The sequence below is a fragment of the Chrysemys picta genome, chromosome 5 (genome assembly GCF_011386835.1).
Source record: "Chrysemys picta bellii isolate R12L10 chromosome 5, ASM1138683v2, whole genome shotgun sequence".
In the NCBI taxonomy this organism is placed as follows: domain Eukaryota; kingdom Metazoa; phylum Chordata; order Testudines; family Emydidae; genus Chrysemys; species Chrysemys picta.
The window spans coordinates 94,793,218-94,811,803 of NC_088795.1; the positions used below are offsets into that span (position 1 = coordinate 94,793,218).

At 43.5% G+C, this 18,586-nt stretch overlaps 1 protein-coding gene across 1 annotated transcript in view; it reads right to left on the reverse strand.

Moving 5' to 3' along the window:
* Positions 1 to 12,363: 12,363 nt before the first annotated feature.
* Positions 12,364 to 18,586, reverse strand: part of GABRB1 (gamma-aminobutyric acid type A receptor subunit beta1) — a 262,391-nt gene continuing 256,168 nt past the window's right edge. The window contains exon 9 of the mRNA XM_008166221.4: positions 12,364 to 13,042. Coding sequence (XP_008164443.1) covers positions 12,695 to 13,042 — 348 coding nt within the window. The 3' untranslated portion in view covers positions 12,364 to 12,694. The remainder of the gene's footprint in view (positions 13,043 to 18,586) is intronic.

Sequence of the window (18,586 nt, forward strand, 5' to 3'; positions counted from 1 at the left end):
CAACTGCTGCAGTGGAGCGACCAACACTTCCCATTAACACTGACATGATATTCTAGGGCAACTGGAAGTTTTGCAAAAATAAGGAAGTAACGGTAGGTAGACAAGGCCAAAAGGGGATGATTGTGAGACTGGCACCAGTTCTGCCCGAGGCAAGAGGTTATCATATCTTAAAAAGTTAAGAAATACAAAATGAGTTATAAAATAAAAAGTTACTAATGTCATAAGTAAACAAAATACTTACAGTTCAGTCTGGGCTTCAGTACCACATGAACAGCCCATGGTAACTTTACTTGCAGTTAGGGAATGTCAGATTTAAGTTGCCGGTTTTATTCTGCCTCTGGAGATTAATTAACTAACTACTCTGAGAAGGTTTCCTGTTCAGCCCCTGGACCACTCTGTTAATAGTTTGGTGGGATATTATGACTATCCTTTTCATGAATTATCAGTACAGGGGCTCCTAAACACATGGTCATATTGTGATTGTAGTGCAGGAAATGTGGATCACAGATCTGTAAATATAGTAAAGAGAGGTAAGGTCAAATGTAACCAGGAAGCCACTGTAAGTATCAAAATAAGGGCTTTTTAATGCAAGACCCCTAAAAAAATACATTTTAAATTACAGAATTCTGAAAGAAACAATAATATGGAATAGCCACCCAGTGGTGCTGGAACATTTTTAGTAGTGGGTGTGTGTGTGTGCTGAAAGCCAGCCCCCGTACCCCTGTCCGTGCCCCTACCCCCCCTGGGAGCAAGGCTGTGTCTCTGAGGGCGGGGGGGACCTGTACTGGGGTAAAGGACCAAGGGCACAGCTGAGGGTGGGTATGGGGCCAGGAGCAGAATCCCAGGCAGGGGCCAGCAGCCAGGACCCCATGTGCAAGGCCAAGAGCAGAGCCCTGGCGTGGGGCCAGGTGCAGGGACCCAGGAACAGAGGCCTGGGAGTGGGGGGTGGGGCTGGGCAGGGGGCCCCAGGCATGGGGCCAACGGCTAGGACCTGAGCCCCAGGTGAGGGGTTGGAGAGCGGTGTGTGGGCAGAGGGCCAGGAGTAGGGCATAGGTGTGGGAAGCACCCCCAGGTTTTATGTATAGATCCAGCACCTAGGGAGCAGGGTACAGAGCCAGCAGCCCTACATAAAACCTGGGGGTGCTGCAGCCCTACTTTCCACACCTATGTAGCCACCCCTTTATAAAATCCAGCTTTAGGGTCCAGAAGACATCCAACTAAAACCCTTAGCTAAAAATCTAACCAGCACTGGGACCTAATCTAGGCTGAACTTCTCACTAAGGCAACACTCTTAAACTACAATGAGTTCCCAAGACTAAAACAAGTTCTCAGACTAGACTAAAGGCCACCCAGAAGAATGTGTCTAGTCTTGGAGACCAGCTTTATAGTCTCTTACCTCCACCCCTTACTTTAGTCTATTACTTTAAATGGGAAGCTGCAGTGGTGCCACCTCTGCAATACTGCATTCCTAACGCTAGATGGTACTGTACAAAGGTATAAATAGCAGCACTTACAAGTCCCCCTATATGACCCAAAATGGAGTCCAACAACTAGCAGCAAATGCTGGTCTACCCTGGTTATAGAGAAAACTTCACCAAAGTGCTACCCCAAGGTAAGAATGCCTGTCTCTGTTTTTAAAGAAAAGGGTAGTTAGAAGGGTGGGAAACAAGCCAACACTGCAATGTGTACACTGTAATTGGGTTCTATTTTCCCTTAAGACTTTATATATAACTCAATAAGGAGTTTGAATGCAAATAACATACATTATTAAATTATTTCTTTCATAGACCTACTCCCTAGGTTTTCACATTTTCAGTGACTGCTTTCTCCATCACGTTTCCTCTCCCTTTGCTCCATCCTTACAAGTCATGGTTTGGGTTTGCAATGCCTTCAGTATGCTGATGACACTCATCTCTATGCCTCTGTCACTGGAATTCAGTCGTATGACTGATTGATTGTTTTCCTAGTGTCAGGTATTTGGATAAGAACTAGCTGGGTGAAATTTAATATAGATAAGACATAGTTGATAGTAGGAATCTATAAGAAAGAAATGCTGGAGGGTGTGGTGGAAATGATATCTGCTCTTTTAATAGAAGGCAAATGCCTACTGTTTGTTACTAATGTTTGAAATCTAGGAGTCACTCTGGATTTGTGGCTGCTTCTAGATGCCCAGGTTACAACGGTAACCCAGAGGGCTTTTTTCCTTCATTGGTTGGCGAGAAAGTTGCAACTCCTTCCTAATGGGGACTTTGCTGTAGTAATTACTGTATCAACTCTAGATGGGATTTTTGGAATGTGGTCTACCTGGGCCTATCCTTGAAGACCACTGGGAAACTTCAGTTAGTGCAGATTCTGGCTGCTTGGTCACTTTAAATGTTTTCTGTATGGAGCACCTTACACCTGAGTGCCACCGAATGCATTGTCTTCTTCCCATTTATTTCCAGGTGCACCTTAAGGTGTTGAGTTAGATTTATGGTTTGAGTCCTGTGTATCCTGCACACTTCCTTTCTCTTCATGCTCCCCTCATGCCCCAGGCTCGGCAGTTCAGATTAGCTGGGTCACTTGATCTGATAGTGCCTAGATTTGATTGTCTTTGAGGCTGGAGACAGGGTGTCTTCAACGATGAGCTCTCCATTGGAATTCATTTTCTCTTCTTGGTTTGAAAGATCTGAAAAATGACTTTAAGAGCATGTTGTAAGGCCTAACTCAGGCCTTTTGAAGGGTGGATTGGTGTTGGAGTCTAATTTTTTGTGTTGGTTTGTTAATTGATTCGCAGTTGATGAATCAATGTATGTGAATTTATAGTTATTTTGTACATGCTGCTGGAGATTGTGCTGGGTACGTTATCAACAGAGAAAATTCTATTTTGTCCTTTTTGATGGTATGTATTTCACATGTATTATGGAATGTCTTCTTTGTTTAACATGTATTGGGACAAATTCTGTAATATTTACATCCCTTGCAATGTATGATGATACAAGAGGGTGAATAGTGCATAGAGCCAGGCCTCACTGAGCCACTTTGTTACAAGGCCCAGGATGTGCTCCCCCTTGTGCCTAGCAATACGAGGCCTGTCATTGTGATGAATGGCTGTGGGACCTAGCTTCACACAGCTGTACTTTATGGAATGCAAAGACTGTGATCATGCCATCCCTGAGGGTGTATAAAGAGGGGTGGATAGGCCTCTTGTGTGTGCCTGCCTCCTTGCCCACCCACAGAGGATTAGACAGAAGCTGGCGCCTATTACCCAGCTTACAGCTGCATAGGACAGCTCTATTTTATGTTGAACTTTAAAATATATATATATTTAAAACAGGTGACTACAGCACTGATCGGGCAATTTTGTTTATTAATAGAGATTCTTGCCTTTTTAAAATCATGTACCCTGCTTTGCTTAGCTTGAACATGTTGAGGAACTTTAATATGGCAAAATGCAACTTTCCATGGCAAAAATGGGATGTAAATGACTGGAGAAAGGTGTTGGGGATCCTTAAACTTGACTCTCTCGCTCTCTCATTCACACATCTTATTCTGAACCCTGCACTTCATGGTTCAAAGTCACAGAATTCCAGAATTTTGAACAATAGTGTCTGTCATACTTTGTTTTTACATCCTTTTCCTAACAAGAATTGGACATATTCACAGAGTGGCCCTGTGTTATGTGGTTGTTGTATTTAAATGTTTGCTATCATGTGGCTCATTTAACCATTCACAACAAGTTATATGACCTTTACATTTTTACAAAGTTCTGGTGGTTTTGTAAACCCGTTAATACTACAAAACTTAATTCACTGAAGCTGGAGCTTAATCTTGGTCATCTCGTTAGGGTTACCTCCTGGCTGGTTTTGTACTGATTTGATGGTGAAAAAATTTGATGTGCCATTTTTTTTCACTTGGGATATATCAGTTTGCTCTATAATTCACAGCCCTGTGGCCAGTACTGCAGAGCTGTGTTAGGATAAGGTAAGAAAATATCATAAAAATACACATTTTGGGGGTTTTTTTTGGTGTAAAATGGTTCTCCAAAGCATTTTAGCAATAATTGACTATAGTTGGCCCTAGGATTCTTTTTGTTGAGGGGAAGAGGAGTTGGTGACCAGTGGCCAATTTCTGATGGTTGTGGTGGGTAGTTGCTGTTTTTTCTGCATCTCAGAGGTGGCAACCCTATGTCTGGTTCATGGGAGCAAAATCTGCATAATTTCTGATTAAATATTTGTATTAACAACAAACAGCGTGAATGCTTCCCTGCCTTATGGGGTGCTGGTGGGGAGGAGGACTCTGAGGTTACTCTCAGAGAGATTTCCCCAAATCATCCTCGGGGAAGGGTGGAGTTTGCCATCTTAGTTCCTTCTTTGGCAGGGTTACTGGTCCAGTGGATAGGAGGGGAGCTTGTATGTCTTAGTCCCACATGACGACCTCATAAACTAGGGAAATGTGGTCCAGATTAAATTACTATTAGGTGAGTGCATAACTGGCTGAAAGATCATACTCAAACAATAGTGTTCAATGGTTCACTGTCAGACTGGGGCATGTATTTATCAGAGTCCCACAGGGGTCTGTCCTGGGTCTCATAGTAGTTAATATTTTCATTAATGACTTGGATAATGGAGTGGAGAGTATGCTTATAAAATTTGCAGATGACATCAGCTGGGAGGGGTTGCTAGCACTTTGGAGGACAGGAGTAGAATTCAAATTTCCCTTTAGAAATGGGAGGATTGGTCTGAAATCGAGATGAAATGAATTAGAGAAGGGCAAAGTACTACACTTAACCCTGGTCTACACTACGAGGTTAGGTCGAATTTAGCCGCATTAGGTCAATTTTATAAGCAATGCGGCTACACAGCCAACCCCATTCCGTCGACCTACAAGGCTCTTAAAATCGACTGCTGTACTACTCCCCGGCGAAGGGGGTAGCGCTAAAATCGACCTTCTTGGGTCAAATTTGGGCTAATGCAGACGCAGCATTGTGCAATTCTATGGTATTGGCCTCTGGGAGCTATTCCAGAGTGCTTCAATCTGACCACTCTGGACAGCACTTTCAACTCCAGTGCACTAGCCAGGTACACAGGAAAAGCCCCGGGAAATTTTGAATTTCATTTCCTGTTTGGTCAGTGTGGTGAGCTCAGCAGCACAGGTGACCATGCAGTCCCAGAATCATAAAGGAGCTCCAGCATGGAGTGAACAGAAGACACTGGATCTGATTGCTGTATGGGGAGAAGAATCTGTGCAGGCAGAACTCTGGTCAAAAAGAAGAAATGCTAATATATATGCCAAAATTGCACAGGGCATTGTGGAGAGAGGCTACACCAGGGACACACAGCAGTGCTGCTTGAAAGTTAAGAAGCTCAGGCAAGCCTACCACGAGACAAAAGAGGCAAATGGTCGCTCCGCTTCAGAGCCCCATACATGTCACTAATATGATCAGCTGCATGTCATTCTGGGGGGGGGGGGAGGGACCCTACCACTACCCCACCACTGTCCGTGGACACCTACAAGGGGGGAGTCTCACGCAACACAGAGGAGGATTTTGTAGATGAGGAGGAGAATGTGCAACAGGCAAACGGAGAATCCGTTCTCCCCGGCAGCCAGGATCTTTTCATCACCCTGGAGCCAATACCCTCCCCAGGCGGGTTCCCGGACCATGAAGGCAGAGAAGGCACCTCTGGTGAGTGCACATTTGTAACTACACTACAGGGGTAAAAGCAATTGTGTTTAATGTTTGATTGCCCTAAAGAATTGGGATGCATTTGCGGCCAGTACAGCAACTGGAAAAGTCTGTTAACGTGTCTGGAGTCGGCGCAGGAATCCTCCAGGTATATCTCCATGAAGCTCTCCTTGAGGTACTCTGAAAGCCTTTGCAGAAGGTTTCTGGGGAGGGCTGCCTTATTTCATCCTTCACGGTAGGACACTTTACCACGCCAAGCCAGTAGCAAGTAGTCTGGAATCATTGCAGCACAAAGCATGGCAGCGAATGGTCCTGGGTTTTGGTCACATTCATGCAACATTTGGTCTTTATCTTTCTGTGTCAGCCTCAGGAGAGTGATGTGATATTCATGGTCACCTGGTTGAAATAGGGGAATTTTTGTAAGGGAACAGTAAAAGGACCCTGTTCATGCTGGGCTGTTTGCGCTTGGCTAAAAGAGATCATCCCGGAGAATAGCCACACGGTGAGGGGAGGGGTGTGCTGCACATTCAACCCAAAACCGCATCCTCCTCCTTTTAAATGGCAAACCCAAACGGCATTGCTTGCTATGGGAAAGGAGGGCGCTGTAGTTTGAATCCATTCCCACATGAAGGCAGAAGAAGCCAACCCCATGTACCCTTTGGTTGTAGCCATGTACCATGGCTGCCTGGAAACCGAATTCTGTTGCCCAGCCATGTGTGATGTGTCACTATACCGGCAGGCACTCAATATAAAAGGCAAAATGTGACCTTGTACCTAAAGCACATGTGCTGTCTGCTGTGAATTGTTTGATTCACTGTGAAAGAGTCTCCCTTTTGTTCTCAGAAATGTATCTTCTTAAATTTTACTCTCCCTTTTTATCCCCCCGCAGGTGCAAATTTTTCTACGCTCTCTGTATCATCTCCGTCCTGAGGTTATCACAGATTAGGAGGTGAAAAAAAATACACTTTCAATGACATGTTTTCTGAGCTCATGCAGTCCTCCCACACTGATAGGGCACAGCTGAATGCATGGAGGCATTCCAGGAAAGCATTCAGTGAGAGTGATCAGAACATGCAGAAGGAGATGCCGAGGCTAATGGGGGAGCAAACGGACATAATCAGGTGTCTGGTAGAGCTGCAGGAAAGGCAACAAGAGCATAGACCGCCGCTGCATCCATTGTATAACCGCCTGCCCTCCTCCCCAAGTTCCATATCCTCCTCACCCAGATGCCCAAGAACGTGGAGGAGGAGACTCCAGAGGATGGCCCAGGCAACAGAAAGCTGTCATTCAAACAGTTTTGATTTGTAGTGTGGCTACAATAAGCAATGTGGCCTTGTCCTTCCCTCCTCCCCCACTCCACCCAGGCTACCTTGTCAGTGATCTCTCTCTCTTTTTTTTTTAATAAATCAAGAATGCATGGATTCAAAACAATAGGGACTTTATTTCCTTTGCCAGCTGTGGTCGAAGGGGGAGAGGGATTGGCTTACAGGGAAGTAAATTCCTCAAACGGGGCAGTTTTGCATCAAGGCGAAACACACACAACTGTCACACCGTAGCCTGGCCAGTCATGAAACTGGTTTTCAAAGCCTCTCTGATGCACAGCATGCCTAGATATGCTCTTCTAATCGCCCTGGTGTATGACTGTTCAAAACTGTCCGCCAGGCAATTTGCCTCAACCTCCCACCCCGCCATAAACGTCTCCCCCTTACTCTCACAGATATTATGGAGCACACAGCAAGCAGCAATATCAATGGGAATATTGGTTACGCTGAGGTCTAACCTAGTCAGCAAACAGCGCCAGCGAGCTTTTAAACATCCAAAGGCACATTCTACTGCCATTCTGCACTTGCTCAGCCTATAGTTGAACTGCTTCTTACTACTTTCCAGGCTGTCTATGTATGGCTTCATGAACCATGGGAGCAAGGTGTAGGCTGGGTCCCCAAAGATGACTATTGGCATTTCAATCACCCCAACAGTAATTTTCTGGTCTGGGAAGTAAGTCCCTTCTTGCAGATGTTCGAACAACCTGGAGTTCCTAAAGATGTGAGCATCATGCACCTTTCCCGGCCATCCCACGTTGATGTCTGTGAAACATCCCTTGTGATCCACCAGTGCTTGCAGCACCATTGAGAAGTGCCCCTTGCGGTTTATGTACTGGTTGGCAAGGTGATCCGGTGCCAAGATAGGGATATGCGTTCTGTCTATCGCCCCATCACAGTTAGGGAAACCCATTGCAGCAAAGCCATCCACTATGACCTGCACATTTCCCAGAGTCACTACCCTTGCTAGCAGAAGGTTACTGATTGCCTTGGCTACTTGGATCACAGCAGCTCCCACGGTAGATTTGCCCAATTGATTCCCGACTGACCGGTAGCAGTCAGGTGTTGCAAGCTTCCACAGGGCTATCGCCACTCGCTTCTCAACTGTCTGGGCAGGTCTCATCTTGGTAGTCCTGTGCTTCAGGGTGGGAGAAAGCAACTCACACAGTTCCATGAAAGTGGCCTTACGCATGCGAAAGTTTCACAGCCACTGGGAATCATCCTGTATCTGCAACACTATGCAGTCCCACCAGTCTGTGCTTTTTTGCCGGGCCCAGAATCAGCGTTCCACTGTATCAATCTGCCCCACTGCCCCATGATGTCCCAGTTGCCACATCCCGTGCTTTCAGGAACGTCTGTGTCCATGTCCTCCTCACAGTCGTCCTCGTGCTGGCGTCTCCTAGCCAGGTTCTGCACATACTGCAGGATAATGCGCGAGGTGTTTACAATGCTCACAACAGCAGCGGTGAGCTGAGTGGGCTCCATGCTTGCTGTGCTATGGCATCTGCATGGGTAACCCAGGAAAAAAGGCACGAAACGATTGCTTGCCATTGCTTTCAAGGAGGGAGGGAGGATGGGGAGACTGATGACATGTACCCAAAACCACCCGCGACAATGTTTTTGCCCCATCAGGCATTGGGAGCTTAACCCAGAATTCCAGTGGGCAGTGGGGACTGTGGGATAGCTACCCACAGTGCACCACTCTGAGAGTCGATGCTAGCCACGATACTGAGGACGCACTCCACCAACCTACTGCACTTAGTGGGGACATTCATGATCGACTGTATATAATTGCTTTCTAAAGATCGACTTCTATAAAATCGACCCAATTTCAAAAATGATAAAATACGTTCCTGACTTATGAGGAAAGGTTAAAAAACCCAGCATGTTTAATCTTGAGGAAAGAAGATTGAGGGGGGACCTGATAAATCTTCAAGTACAGTAAGGGCAATTATAAAGAAGGATGATTATTAATTGTTCTCCAGTTCCACAGAAGGTAGGATAAGAAATAATGGGCTTAATCTGTGGCAAGGGAGATTTTAGGTTAGATATTAGGAAAAACTTGCTAACTATAAGGGTAGTTAAGCACTGGACTAGGTTTCCAAGGGAGGTTGTGGAATCCCTATCACTGGAAGTTTTTAGGAAGAGGTTTGACCAGGATTGTCTAGCTATACTTGGTCCTGCCTCAACGCAGGGTGCTGGACATGATGAACAATCAAGGTCCCTTCCAGCCCTACATTTCTAATATACTGTGTGCCAGGATGTTACAAAACATAGTGTGTTGTATTCAAAAGAAATGAAGCCTATAGAAAGTAGAGAATGAAGTCTGAGGTGTTTGGAAATGGCAAGTAGCAGTTGCTGATAACTCCTACTTGTACTAGGTTTGGTACATGTTTGTCTGATTCGAAGACCATGCATCATTCAGTGGTACACGTGTTTTGTGCGTTTTGAATTTACAGGAAAAGCCATGTTTTATCACTCTGTACCTCAGCTTAACTCAAACATTTTCGAGACTGAAAAATCCCATGTCGTTTATAGCACGTAATTTTTCTGTGTTTTGTATGCCTTGCTGATGGAATGTTATCACATCCCAAAGAAGTCTTGTTACTTACTATGAAAATCGTCTTTAGCAAAACAGCCTGCAAACCCTGTATTGGCTAAAGTCTGTAATTTTGGGTGAAAGGAAGCACTATATGCTGATTTTCATTTCAGATTGCTAAGGCAGTGCAAGCTTTCACTGTTTTTTAAAAAAATCATCTGGAGTTATTTTAGGCTGGGGGGCTGGCTACAGAATTCATATTTATGATCAGAAGTGATATTTTGACTTGGGCTGTCTTTATCAATAGCAATTTGCACAAAATGTCAGGCTTTATTGGATTGCATCCTTTTTTTAGTCTTGTGTGTGTTTTGCTGTAAAAACTGCAATAAACTCAGCAAAGCTCTTCTGTTGCCATTTCCACATCAATAGTAACTAGTCCAGGCCATCCACAGTTAGGATTTTTACTTTCAGAGATTCCATTACATGTAGGGTTGCCAACTTTCTAACTGCACAAACCCTAGCTCTGCCCCTTCCCTGAGGCCCTGCCCCCAGCTCATTACATTCATTCTCCCTCAGTGGCTTGCTCTCCCCTACCCTCACTCACTTTCACTGGGCTAGGGCAGCGGTTTGGGGTATAGGAGGGGGCTCCAGGCTGCGGGGTGGGGTTGAGGGATTCAGAGTGTGGGAGGGGACTGCGGGTTGAGACAGGGTACGGGCTCTGGGGTGGGACCGGGGCTGAGTGGTTCGGGGTGTGGGAGGGAGCTCTGGGTTTGGGGGGGCTCAGGGCTAGGGCTGGGGCTTGGGGTTGAGGCACAGGCTTACCTTGGGTGGCTCCTGATCTGCAGCACAGTGAGGCTAAGGCAGGCTCCCTACCTATCCTGGCACTGTGCTGCGCCCCAGAAATGGCTAGCAGGTCAGGCTCCTACACTGGGGAGGGCAGGAGGCTCTGTGCGCTGCTCTCGCCCGCAAGCACCGCCCCCAGCTCCCATTGGCTGTGGTTCCAGGCCAATGGGAGTGCGGGGCTGGTGCTAGGGGTGGGGACAGCGCGCGGAGCTCCGTGGCCCCCCCCCCCCACCTAGGAGCCAGACCTGCTGGCCATTTCCGGGGCGTAGTGCGGTGCCAGAGCAGGTAGGGACTAGCCTGCCTTAGATACGCAGCACTGCTGACCAGACTTTTAACAGCCTGGTCGGCAGTGCTGACCTGAGCCACTAGGGTCCCTTTTTGACCAGGCGTTCCATTTGAAAACCGGACACCTGGCAACCCTAATTACATGTTCTGCTTTTTTGTGGTTGATGGGTAAGATGTAGGTTTGGGGCCTGATATTGGGGCCTGACAACAAAGATGATGCAGTCCAGGAGGACTGATTGCAAAGGTGACTTTAGGCCACCTCTGTGCTTGGAATTTGGGGTGCTCTGGGGTTGGAGTGGCCTCAAGGGCTACTCTAACTTAGTGCAGCCTTAAGTGGCTGTGTGTGGGCTGCTCCCCAGCCCAGAATTGCTCTAGCATAGCAGGCTACAGACACTCCTGCCTCTGATGTGGCCCTTTTCTGCCCGGTAGTCGATGGCTGTGTATAACCCATACTTCTCCTGCAGCTGGGGAATTCCTCAGAGGGCCCTTTATGACTTCTTTATGCTGCTAGAGTGGAGGAAAGGGCCACAGGACAGGAGCCTGTTCTCTGGTCTGGAAGAAGGGTCAATCATTAGGATGAATGTCAAAAAATAATAATGACAAAGCAATCTAAAAATTAACAACAAAACCATACTAAATGGCATAATGTCAACTGGTGGTAAGGCCGCCAGATTGAGAATACGAATCCATTCCAGTTCAATGGAGATCAGCTTTTAGCTGGTTCCTGTGAAGGGTCATCTTTGTTAGCCACCTGCTTTTTAACTACCTGTGGTATTTATCTCAATATTTGTTTTGATTAGTATGAACGGCAGTTGACGTAATCTTCATAGTTATGCAGCATTGCTCAGCCTGTGCATCTTGCTTTCCTAAAAACATGATGAAATTTTTCCATCACAAAAGGAAGATTAACATACATTGTCTTCTTGAAGTAGAGCTGTTGTACTAAGCAGCCAAGTAAAACAAGGGGGAAAATATGAAGCAATCCCTAAATAAAGGGAGAGATGAGAGATAAGGCAAAATCTCCCTCAGTTTAGACTATTCCTTAGTAGAATGGTTGGTAGCTACCTAGAATTAATCCATTTAATATTTTTTTACTACAAAATTCCAAATTACAAAATGTTGTTTTTGATTCTCTACTTCACTTCTTCATGGAAATAACAGAGTTCCAGATCAGCCATTTGGCTGATAGAATTTCAATGGGATTTGGGCCAGGAGCAGTGGAAGCTCCCTAGAAGTGGAGAGCCACTGGTGCCTGAACCATGGCCCCGCCCCCACACCGCCTCTTCCCCCTGAAACTCCTCCCTCTGTCACTCCCACTTTTTTACTGGCTATACGGGGGAGTGCATAGCTTTTAAAAGTGATGGAGAGAGGGCCCTCTGACCCCCGGCTCCAACAACCCTAATTTGGGCACCTAGCTCCTTATGCTCCTTTGAAAATTCTAGCCTTATGGAAAATAATAGTTGGGACTTATGTACCCTTGACTGGTACTTCCTGCAAACATTGTCAAAGGCCAGCGCTAGCATAAGTACTAACTTTCTAATAGTACTTTATGTAAATTAGACATGGTCTTTACAACAGGTATTTTTCCATGTGTCTTTGAGTCCTGTTTATGCTGGAAAGCTGTAACTTGTCAAGTGCCCGATTTGAGATACTATACAGCCTTGTTTGACAAGTGTTATTCTACCAGAATGTGGTGGAAAATAAGACAATCTTTTATTTAACTTAAAAAAATCCAGATTTAAAAAAAAGTAGGAAAAAATCATGGAAGATGCACAATTTTTTTTTGGATAAGTAAAGGAATAGCACTTATTTCCTTGTTAAAGTTGCTCTTTAAGAACAGATCTCAAATAATAGTATGCTGGAGTAGACACTGTACTCTTCTGAAGTGAACATGGTTAAATTGTTTTTTTTTTTAAAACAAGAACTGTTCAATGGCTGAGTATCTTACCTTGGAAATGTAGCATTATGGCTACTGCAGTCCTTGAGAGTTAACAAAATGAAGGGAAGAAAATAAATCTAGGGATGAGATGATCAGTGCATACATTAGTGGATATAGTAAAGCCAATAAACGACATTGAAAATAATAAATGTGACAGGAAAGACCATCCTTGACCATTTGTCTATAGAATTAACATCTGTCAGATCTGGGATTTTGACTCTGAGCTGTGATGCCCTTCTCCGTAAGCTCCCCTTTTTATGAACCATATGCCTGTCCAAAGTGCTTCTGCTGTAGAGTTCTCTGCTTGAGATGGGTCTTCTATACTGGATGCTGGCACTGTCATATGAATACATGGTGGCTCTTGGGTCACTGATACCCGTGAACACTTCTGAGCCGCTGATCTCATTTCTTAATTCCAGAGTTGTAAGAAGAATGTTTCCATGGGCATCAACCTGTGGCAAGAAAGGAATGTAGTTTAGATAATTTATCTAATTAGTTATAATTGTATCAGCATATTTTTTTCCTTTTGCAAATTTGCAAATCTCACTTGATTTTACAAATGAGGAAGCTGCTTCAGGAGCAGCGATAGCATCAGAAAGGGTAGCACATGGATACGATTAAAGAGAATAAGTATTACCTGAAGATATTGCTACTGTTCCCCATCTGCCTGATGCTAAAGATGAAATGAATTGTTTAGTGATTAAATAAATTTTATCATGAGACAGTATCTTGGTTTGGGGATTGCTTCATTCAATTATAGGGCACAGTTGCTCCCCTTACTAAAATTCTGCTAGTTTTACTTTTAAGGCTCAATCTTTGCTATAAAAATGTGACATCCACTTAACAAAGGCTGTCAGGTCACCCTGGCATTGTCATGTACTTATGCTGAAAATACAATTTTTCCTGTCTTTTAGTTTTTGCTTTACAGTTTCAGGACTGTGTGCTCATTTCTAAAACTTACTGTTGCTATGGTTCATGACAGTGGGCTTCCTTCCCAAGAAAAATGTCCCAGGTTATGGATGTGTCTTATCAACCAACCCCAGCAGAATGCATATTAACCATCTTTTGTAGTGATAGAAATAAGTATTAATCTAGATTGTCCTGCATAGATTTAAAGTCTGGGTATTAAAATACATAGGCTACCAATGTATAGGTAGAAGAGGCAGGTGAGCTGTCTGTAGCAAACAGTTTATTCTATGTGTGAATTAACATGAACAAACTTCAGTTTTGTTTTACAAATGTACTAAAATGTTCAATGGATGTTTAATGTGGATGCATTTCAATCTGTTTCTGAATTAGTTGTTTCAACTATATTTTCACTTATTTGATATTCATTATTTATGCTGTTATGATTGGTCACCTACAGTACATGGCATTGTTACTGCTCCCAGATTAGGTGACCGGAAATTTGCAAACAGAGTGAGCACTTCTGGAACAAATAACAAATACTACAGCAGTATATGCATCTCAGAAGCCTTGTTCATGTTGGTACCATAGTCCTTTGCAAGCCACCTCTCAACCTGGCTGTGAATGAAAAGCAAACAAAAAGGAGTGCAGCTGGGCCAAATTGAATAGTTGATTTTATATTCACTAAAATAGTCACACATGACACCCTCCCCTGCTCTTCACCCTTCTCAAGTTTGCATGTACTCCTGGGTGGTAAAACTTCTCTTGGTGTAGGAATGCTTTTGGCCTCTCCAGGATAATGTCCTAATTTTGGAAAGTCTCAGGAATATAAATATCTAAGAAATCTCCTATAATAGTTCATATTAGACAAGGATTCATTCTAGGATTGCCAACTTTGTAATATTTAAAAACCAGACACTCCAGCAGGAGTGCCAGAACCTCCCCTGCCCCGCACCTTCTTCCTGAGGACAAGACCCCACTCCTGCCCCACCCCTTCCCCTCAAGGTCCTGCCCCCCGTTTGCTCCTCTTTCCCTCTCCCTCCATTGCTTACTGCTTTTCCCCTCTCCCCACTCCCTGTGTGAGTTGGGAGGGACTTGCCTGCAGGGCTGGGAGCTGCAGCTGCTCAGTGCAGGTAGGAGGCAGCCTTGGCTAAGTAGGGGCTGGCGAGGGTGATGACTCAGCCCCTCCCTGCTTCTCCCGCCTGCAGTAACCAGACTTTGGGTGTCCAGTCAGTAGATCTGACTGTACACCAGCAGGTCCCCTTTTTGACTGGACTTTTTGGTCAAAAAACGGACACCTGGCCACCCTAATTCGTTCAGGAAATATATATCAGACATACGATTTTTGAAATCTCTTCTTTCAGCTTTGAGTATCAAAGCTATTCTCTTCCCACTGATTGAACAGGGTCCCAACCTACATTGTTTCCTTGGAACACTCAGAAACACATTTGTTCAATTCCTACAGGTCACTCCAATATTCATAAAGATTAGGGCAGAGGCTCCCAAATTGGTCAGTGGTCTACTGGTGATCTGTGGAGCAACATCTGGTGGTCTGCAGAGAACTGGCTGGTCACTTAGGGCCTGGCCTTCAGTGGGAGTCTTATAACTGACTCCAGTAGGTAATGGGATTAGGTCCCCAGTGTTGGATTTGCTTGTTTCCAGTCATTAAAAGATGACAACAAAATACATTAAATATATCCTTAATATTATTTTTCCATGATAGCAATTGCTGTAGTTGCTACAGAAATGTCATGTAGTTGTGAATCAGTGCACAGTCTGTAGAGTAATAAATGGCAAGGAAAGGTATCCCCAAGAAAATCTTTTTTTTTTTTTTTAAAGGTGTGGGCCTCACAATGGAAAGGTCAGCGAACCTCTATATTAGGAACTTCAAACAACTCTTATGAAATGCCAGTTGCACAAAGAGGCTATCAATCAGTTCTTGCATTGTTTCTAAGTAATAGATGCTGTTCTTACAGTTTTTCTTTTAGATCCTCCTCCTAGACTTTTCTAACATGTTAAAATATAATTTTAAAGTTTGCATTCAATAGCTGATCCTGTTGCATGTAGCTATAGATTATGATTTTATCACTATTTGAAGAATATTGCCGGAGTGAAACTCTTTTCCAGTGTCCTGCTAAGTTATTTGTTCATGCTGTAATCACCTCAAGGCAAGACTGTCATGATTTTTTTCCCTAGCTGGAGTGCAGTATTTGATAAATCCACAGGAGTGCAATTATGGCTGGCTGGCTACTTTCTAGCTTTAAATTATTAAGGCACGTCATCCCCCATCCATCGTCGTCGTCTTCTTCTGCACTGACTTCCCATCATGTTTCATAGTCATCTTAAAATTGACTTTTAAAAGACTCAAGGACTCGAGATCCTCATGTAATAGAAGTTTAGGGATCTCGAGAGCTCCCTGTACTGAGGCAGGACCAAGTAAACCTAGACCATCCCTGACAGGGGTTTTTTCAACCCATTCTTAAACACCTCCAGTGGGAGGATTCCACAACCTTCCCTGGTAGCCTATTCCGGTATTTAAGTACCCAGTATAGTTAGACCATAGATATCTAACCTAAATCTCCCTTGTTGCAGATTAAGCCCATTACTACTTGTCCTACCCAACTTTAAGCCATAAAGCTGCCATAAAAAATTGGAAGTTTTGGATTCTGTTTTTCATCATGGAATTTCTTGAAGGAGGAAAGAGATACAAATATCAGAGAAGGAAGAATCCACCTAAAGTGAAAAATGGTTATGTCTGGATTTAAGGAAATGTCATCCAGAAATTACTTATTTCAAGAAATCCATTATAAATATAAAAGAGTAAAAAAAAAAAAAAGGGATTGGATGGCTCAGGCAAGAATTCTATGCATTTAGTAGTTTAAAAAAGTGATTTTTAAATTATTACAATTAGGAGCCAATTTTGGAGCTGTGAAGAGAGAACATATAGTAATGATATGGGGGAGAGGGAAGAGGAGGGAAAGGGTGATATTCTACTAGTACACAATGCTGTTAGCTTGTCTTACTTAATTAAGTATTTTAAACATCTTTTCAAAGAAGGTATCTAATTTTCTTTGTATATTTTTTTTCCAACTGAGAAGTTATATTTTTGCCTGTTCTTCAAAAACCAATAAGAGGCTCTAGTTGCCATTAACAGTTATTTATCAACATACATAAAGATGAAACCCAGCAGTAATCTCCATGATATTCTTTAAAGAAGAAATGATGAGAAAAATGCCATTTCCTCCCTAACAATTACTCCTGTAATAACTTCTCCTGAGAATCCGCCATAAAAATGATGGGCTTTGCCCCGAAGGGCAACATGTTCTGGCTGTATCAGACCAAGTTAAGGAGTGAACTGCAAGTTCAGAGAATGATCTGCCACTAGCTCCCTCTGTTTTTACTAGAGGAGCCTTCTGCTTCAGAGTCACCACTGATGACACTAAAACCTATGCAAGGTACTTTCAGTCAAAAAGGAAGATAAAGCCCCTGTCCCAAGGAGCTAATAGTCTGACAGAGAACGAGACACAAGAAACCTTTGGAGTGAGGAAAAATATGAATGTATATTAAACCGGGAAATAAAGCCTCACGGGGCATATATCTCATGGCTGTTTGTTACTGTATAATCCTATGTATAAATTAAGGGTTTTGGAGTTGTGTAATATAGAATCAGTTGCAACAGTAGTGTAAGCATCATTAAGTTACTCTATTATAGCTTCTTCTTATAAAGACAAATAACTTGTAAGTGCTTACAATTTAAATTGATTCATACGGGTGCTTCCTTGTAAACTAATATACGCTCACAGTTTATTGCAAGCCAAGTGCCATATGAATTGGTGCTTTAATTTAAGTGTTATGATCCTATTACATTTTTAAATGAGTTTTTAAGACATTCTAAGCTCGCTGATTTGAATAAATCAGCAAAACAATTCACCATTTTAGAATTATAGGTTTACAATTCATAGCAAAGTGTTTATGATGATCTCTAAGAAAAAGATCTAAAAGAGAAGCAAACAAGTTCATATATAAAAATCTTTGATCGAATGATATGGAACTAGGTCATCAGAGGATTTGACCCCTATGTCTTTAATAGTCATTTCAGGGTGTACTAAACTTCAGATCAAAATACTGTTTAAAAAAAAATCAAAAGTATAGCAGACGTTTAATTACTGAGGTATAACAAGAATCTTGAAAAAATAGGCAACCGCCAAAAGAAATCTCCAAAAGAGGCGTGTTTGCAGAACTGTCATCCCTGACTATAGAGAGACCAGGTAGGTAGGTGAGGTAATCTTTTATTTAAAAGTATCTTAGCTCAGACACTCTGCTTCCATCCCCAGGCCTGAAGAAGAGTTCTGTATAGCTCAAAAGCTTGTACCTTCCACCAACAGAAGTTGGTCCAATAAAAGATATTACCTCAGCCAACTTGTGTCTTACCTATCCTGGGACCAACATGGCTACAACAACACTGCAGACAATCCCTGACTACATTAATTTTAGATGGAAATAGTTTTAATTTGAAATTTATAACAAATATGTAGATTTAGTGTTTCTTTAAAAAAATATAAATTTTACCACCACCAAGACCTAACACAGGACAACACTTGGTTGTGCCTGGGATAATGTGCTGTCCCAAGAGCAGCCTAGGAAGCAGATTCTGACTTGGTCACAATCTGCCTTTCAATTTTGGAGAACACATCCCAGCCCTATACCTAGTGCAGACTACATCCCCTGGTGCACAGGCACATTTGTGCTAGCCAGAATACTAGAGGTTGCGGAGATGCAACCAACGCTCTGCCCACTCTGTGTTTCTGCCTGCCCACTCTTCACCCACCTGCAAGAGAGAGTGAGTGCACCCCACCCCCTTACTCTCCTGAATGGATATGCAGGACGTACCATGACCTGCCTCATGATGCATATTACTAGTTTGGATTAACCCCCCAATATAACCTTTCAGATATACTCCTGGTGATCTATAAATAGAATAGAATGCTATCTAGGGAGGGAAATATTGCCATTATCCTTTACAAACATTTTGACTTCAGACATGCTGAACCTTGAAAATGTTAGCCAGGATTTTAAAGTGATGCTTGCCT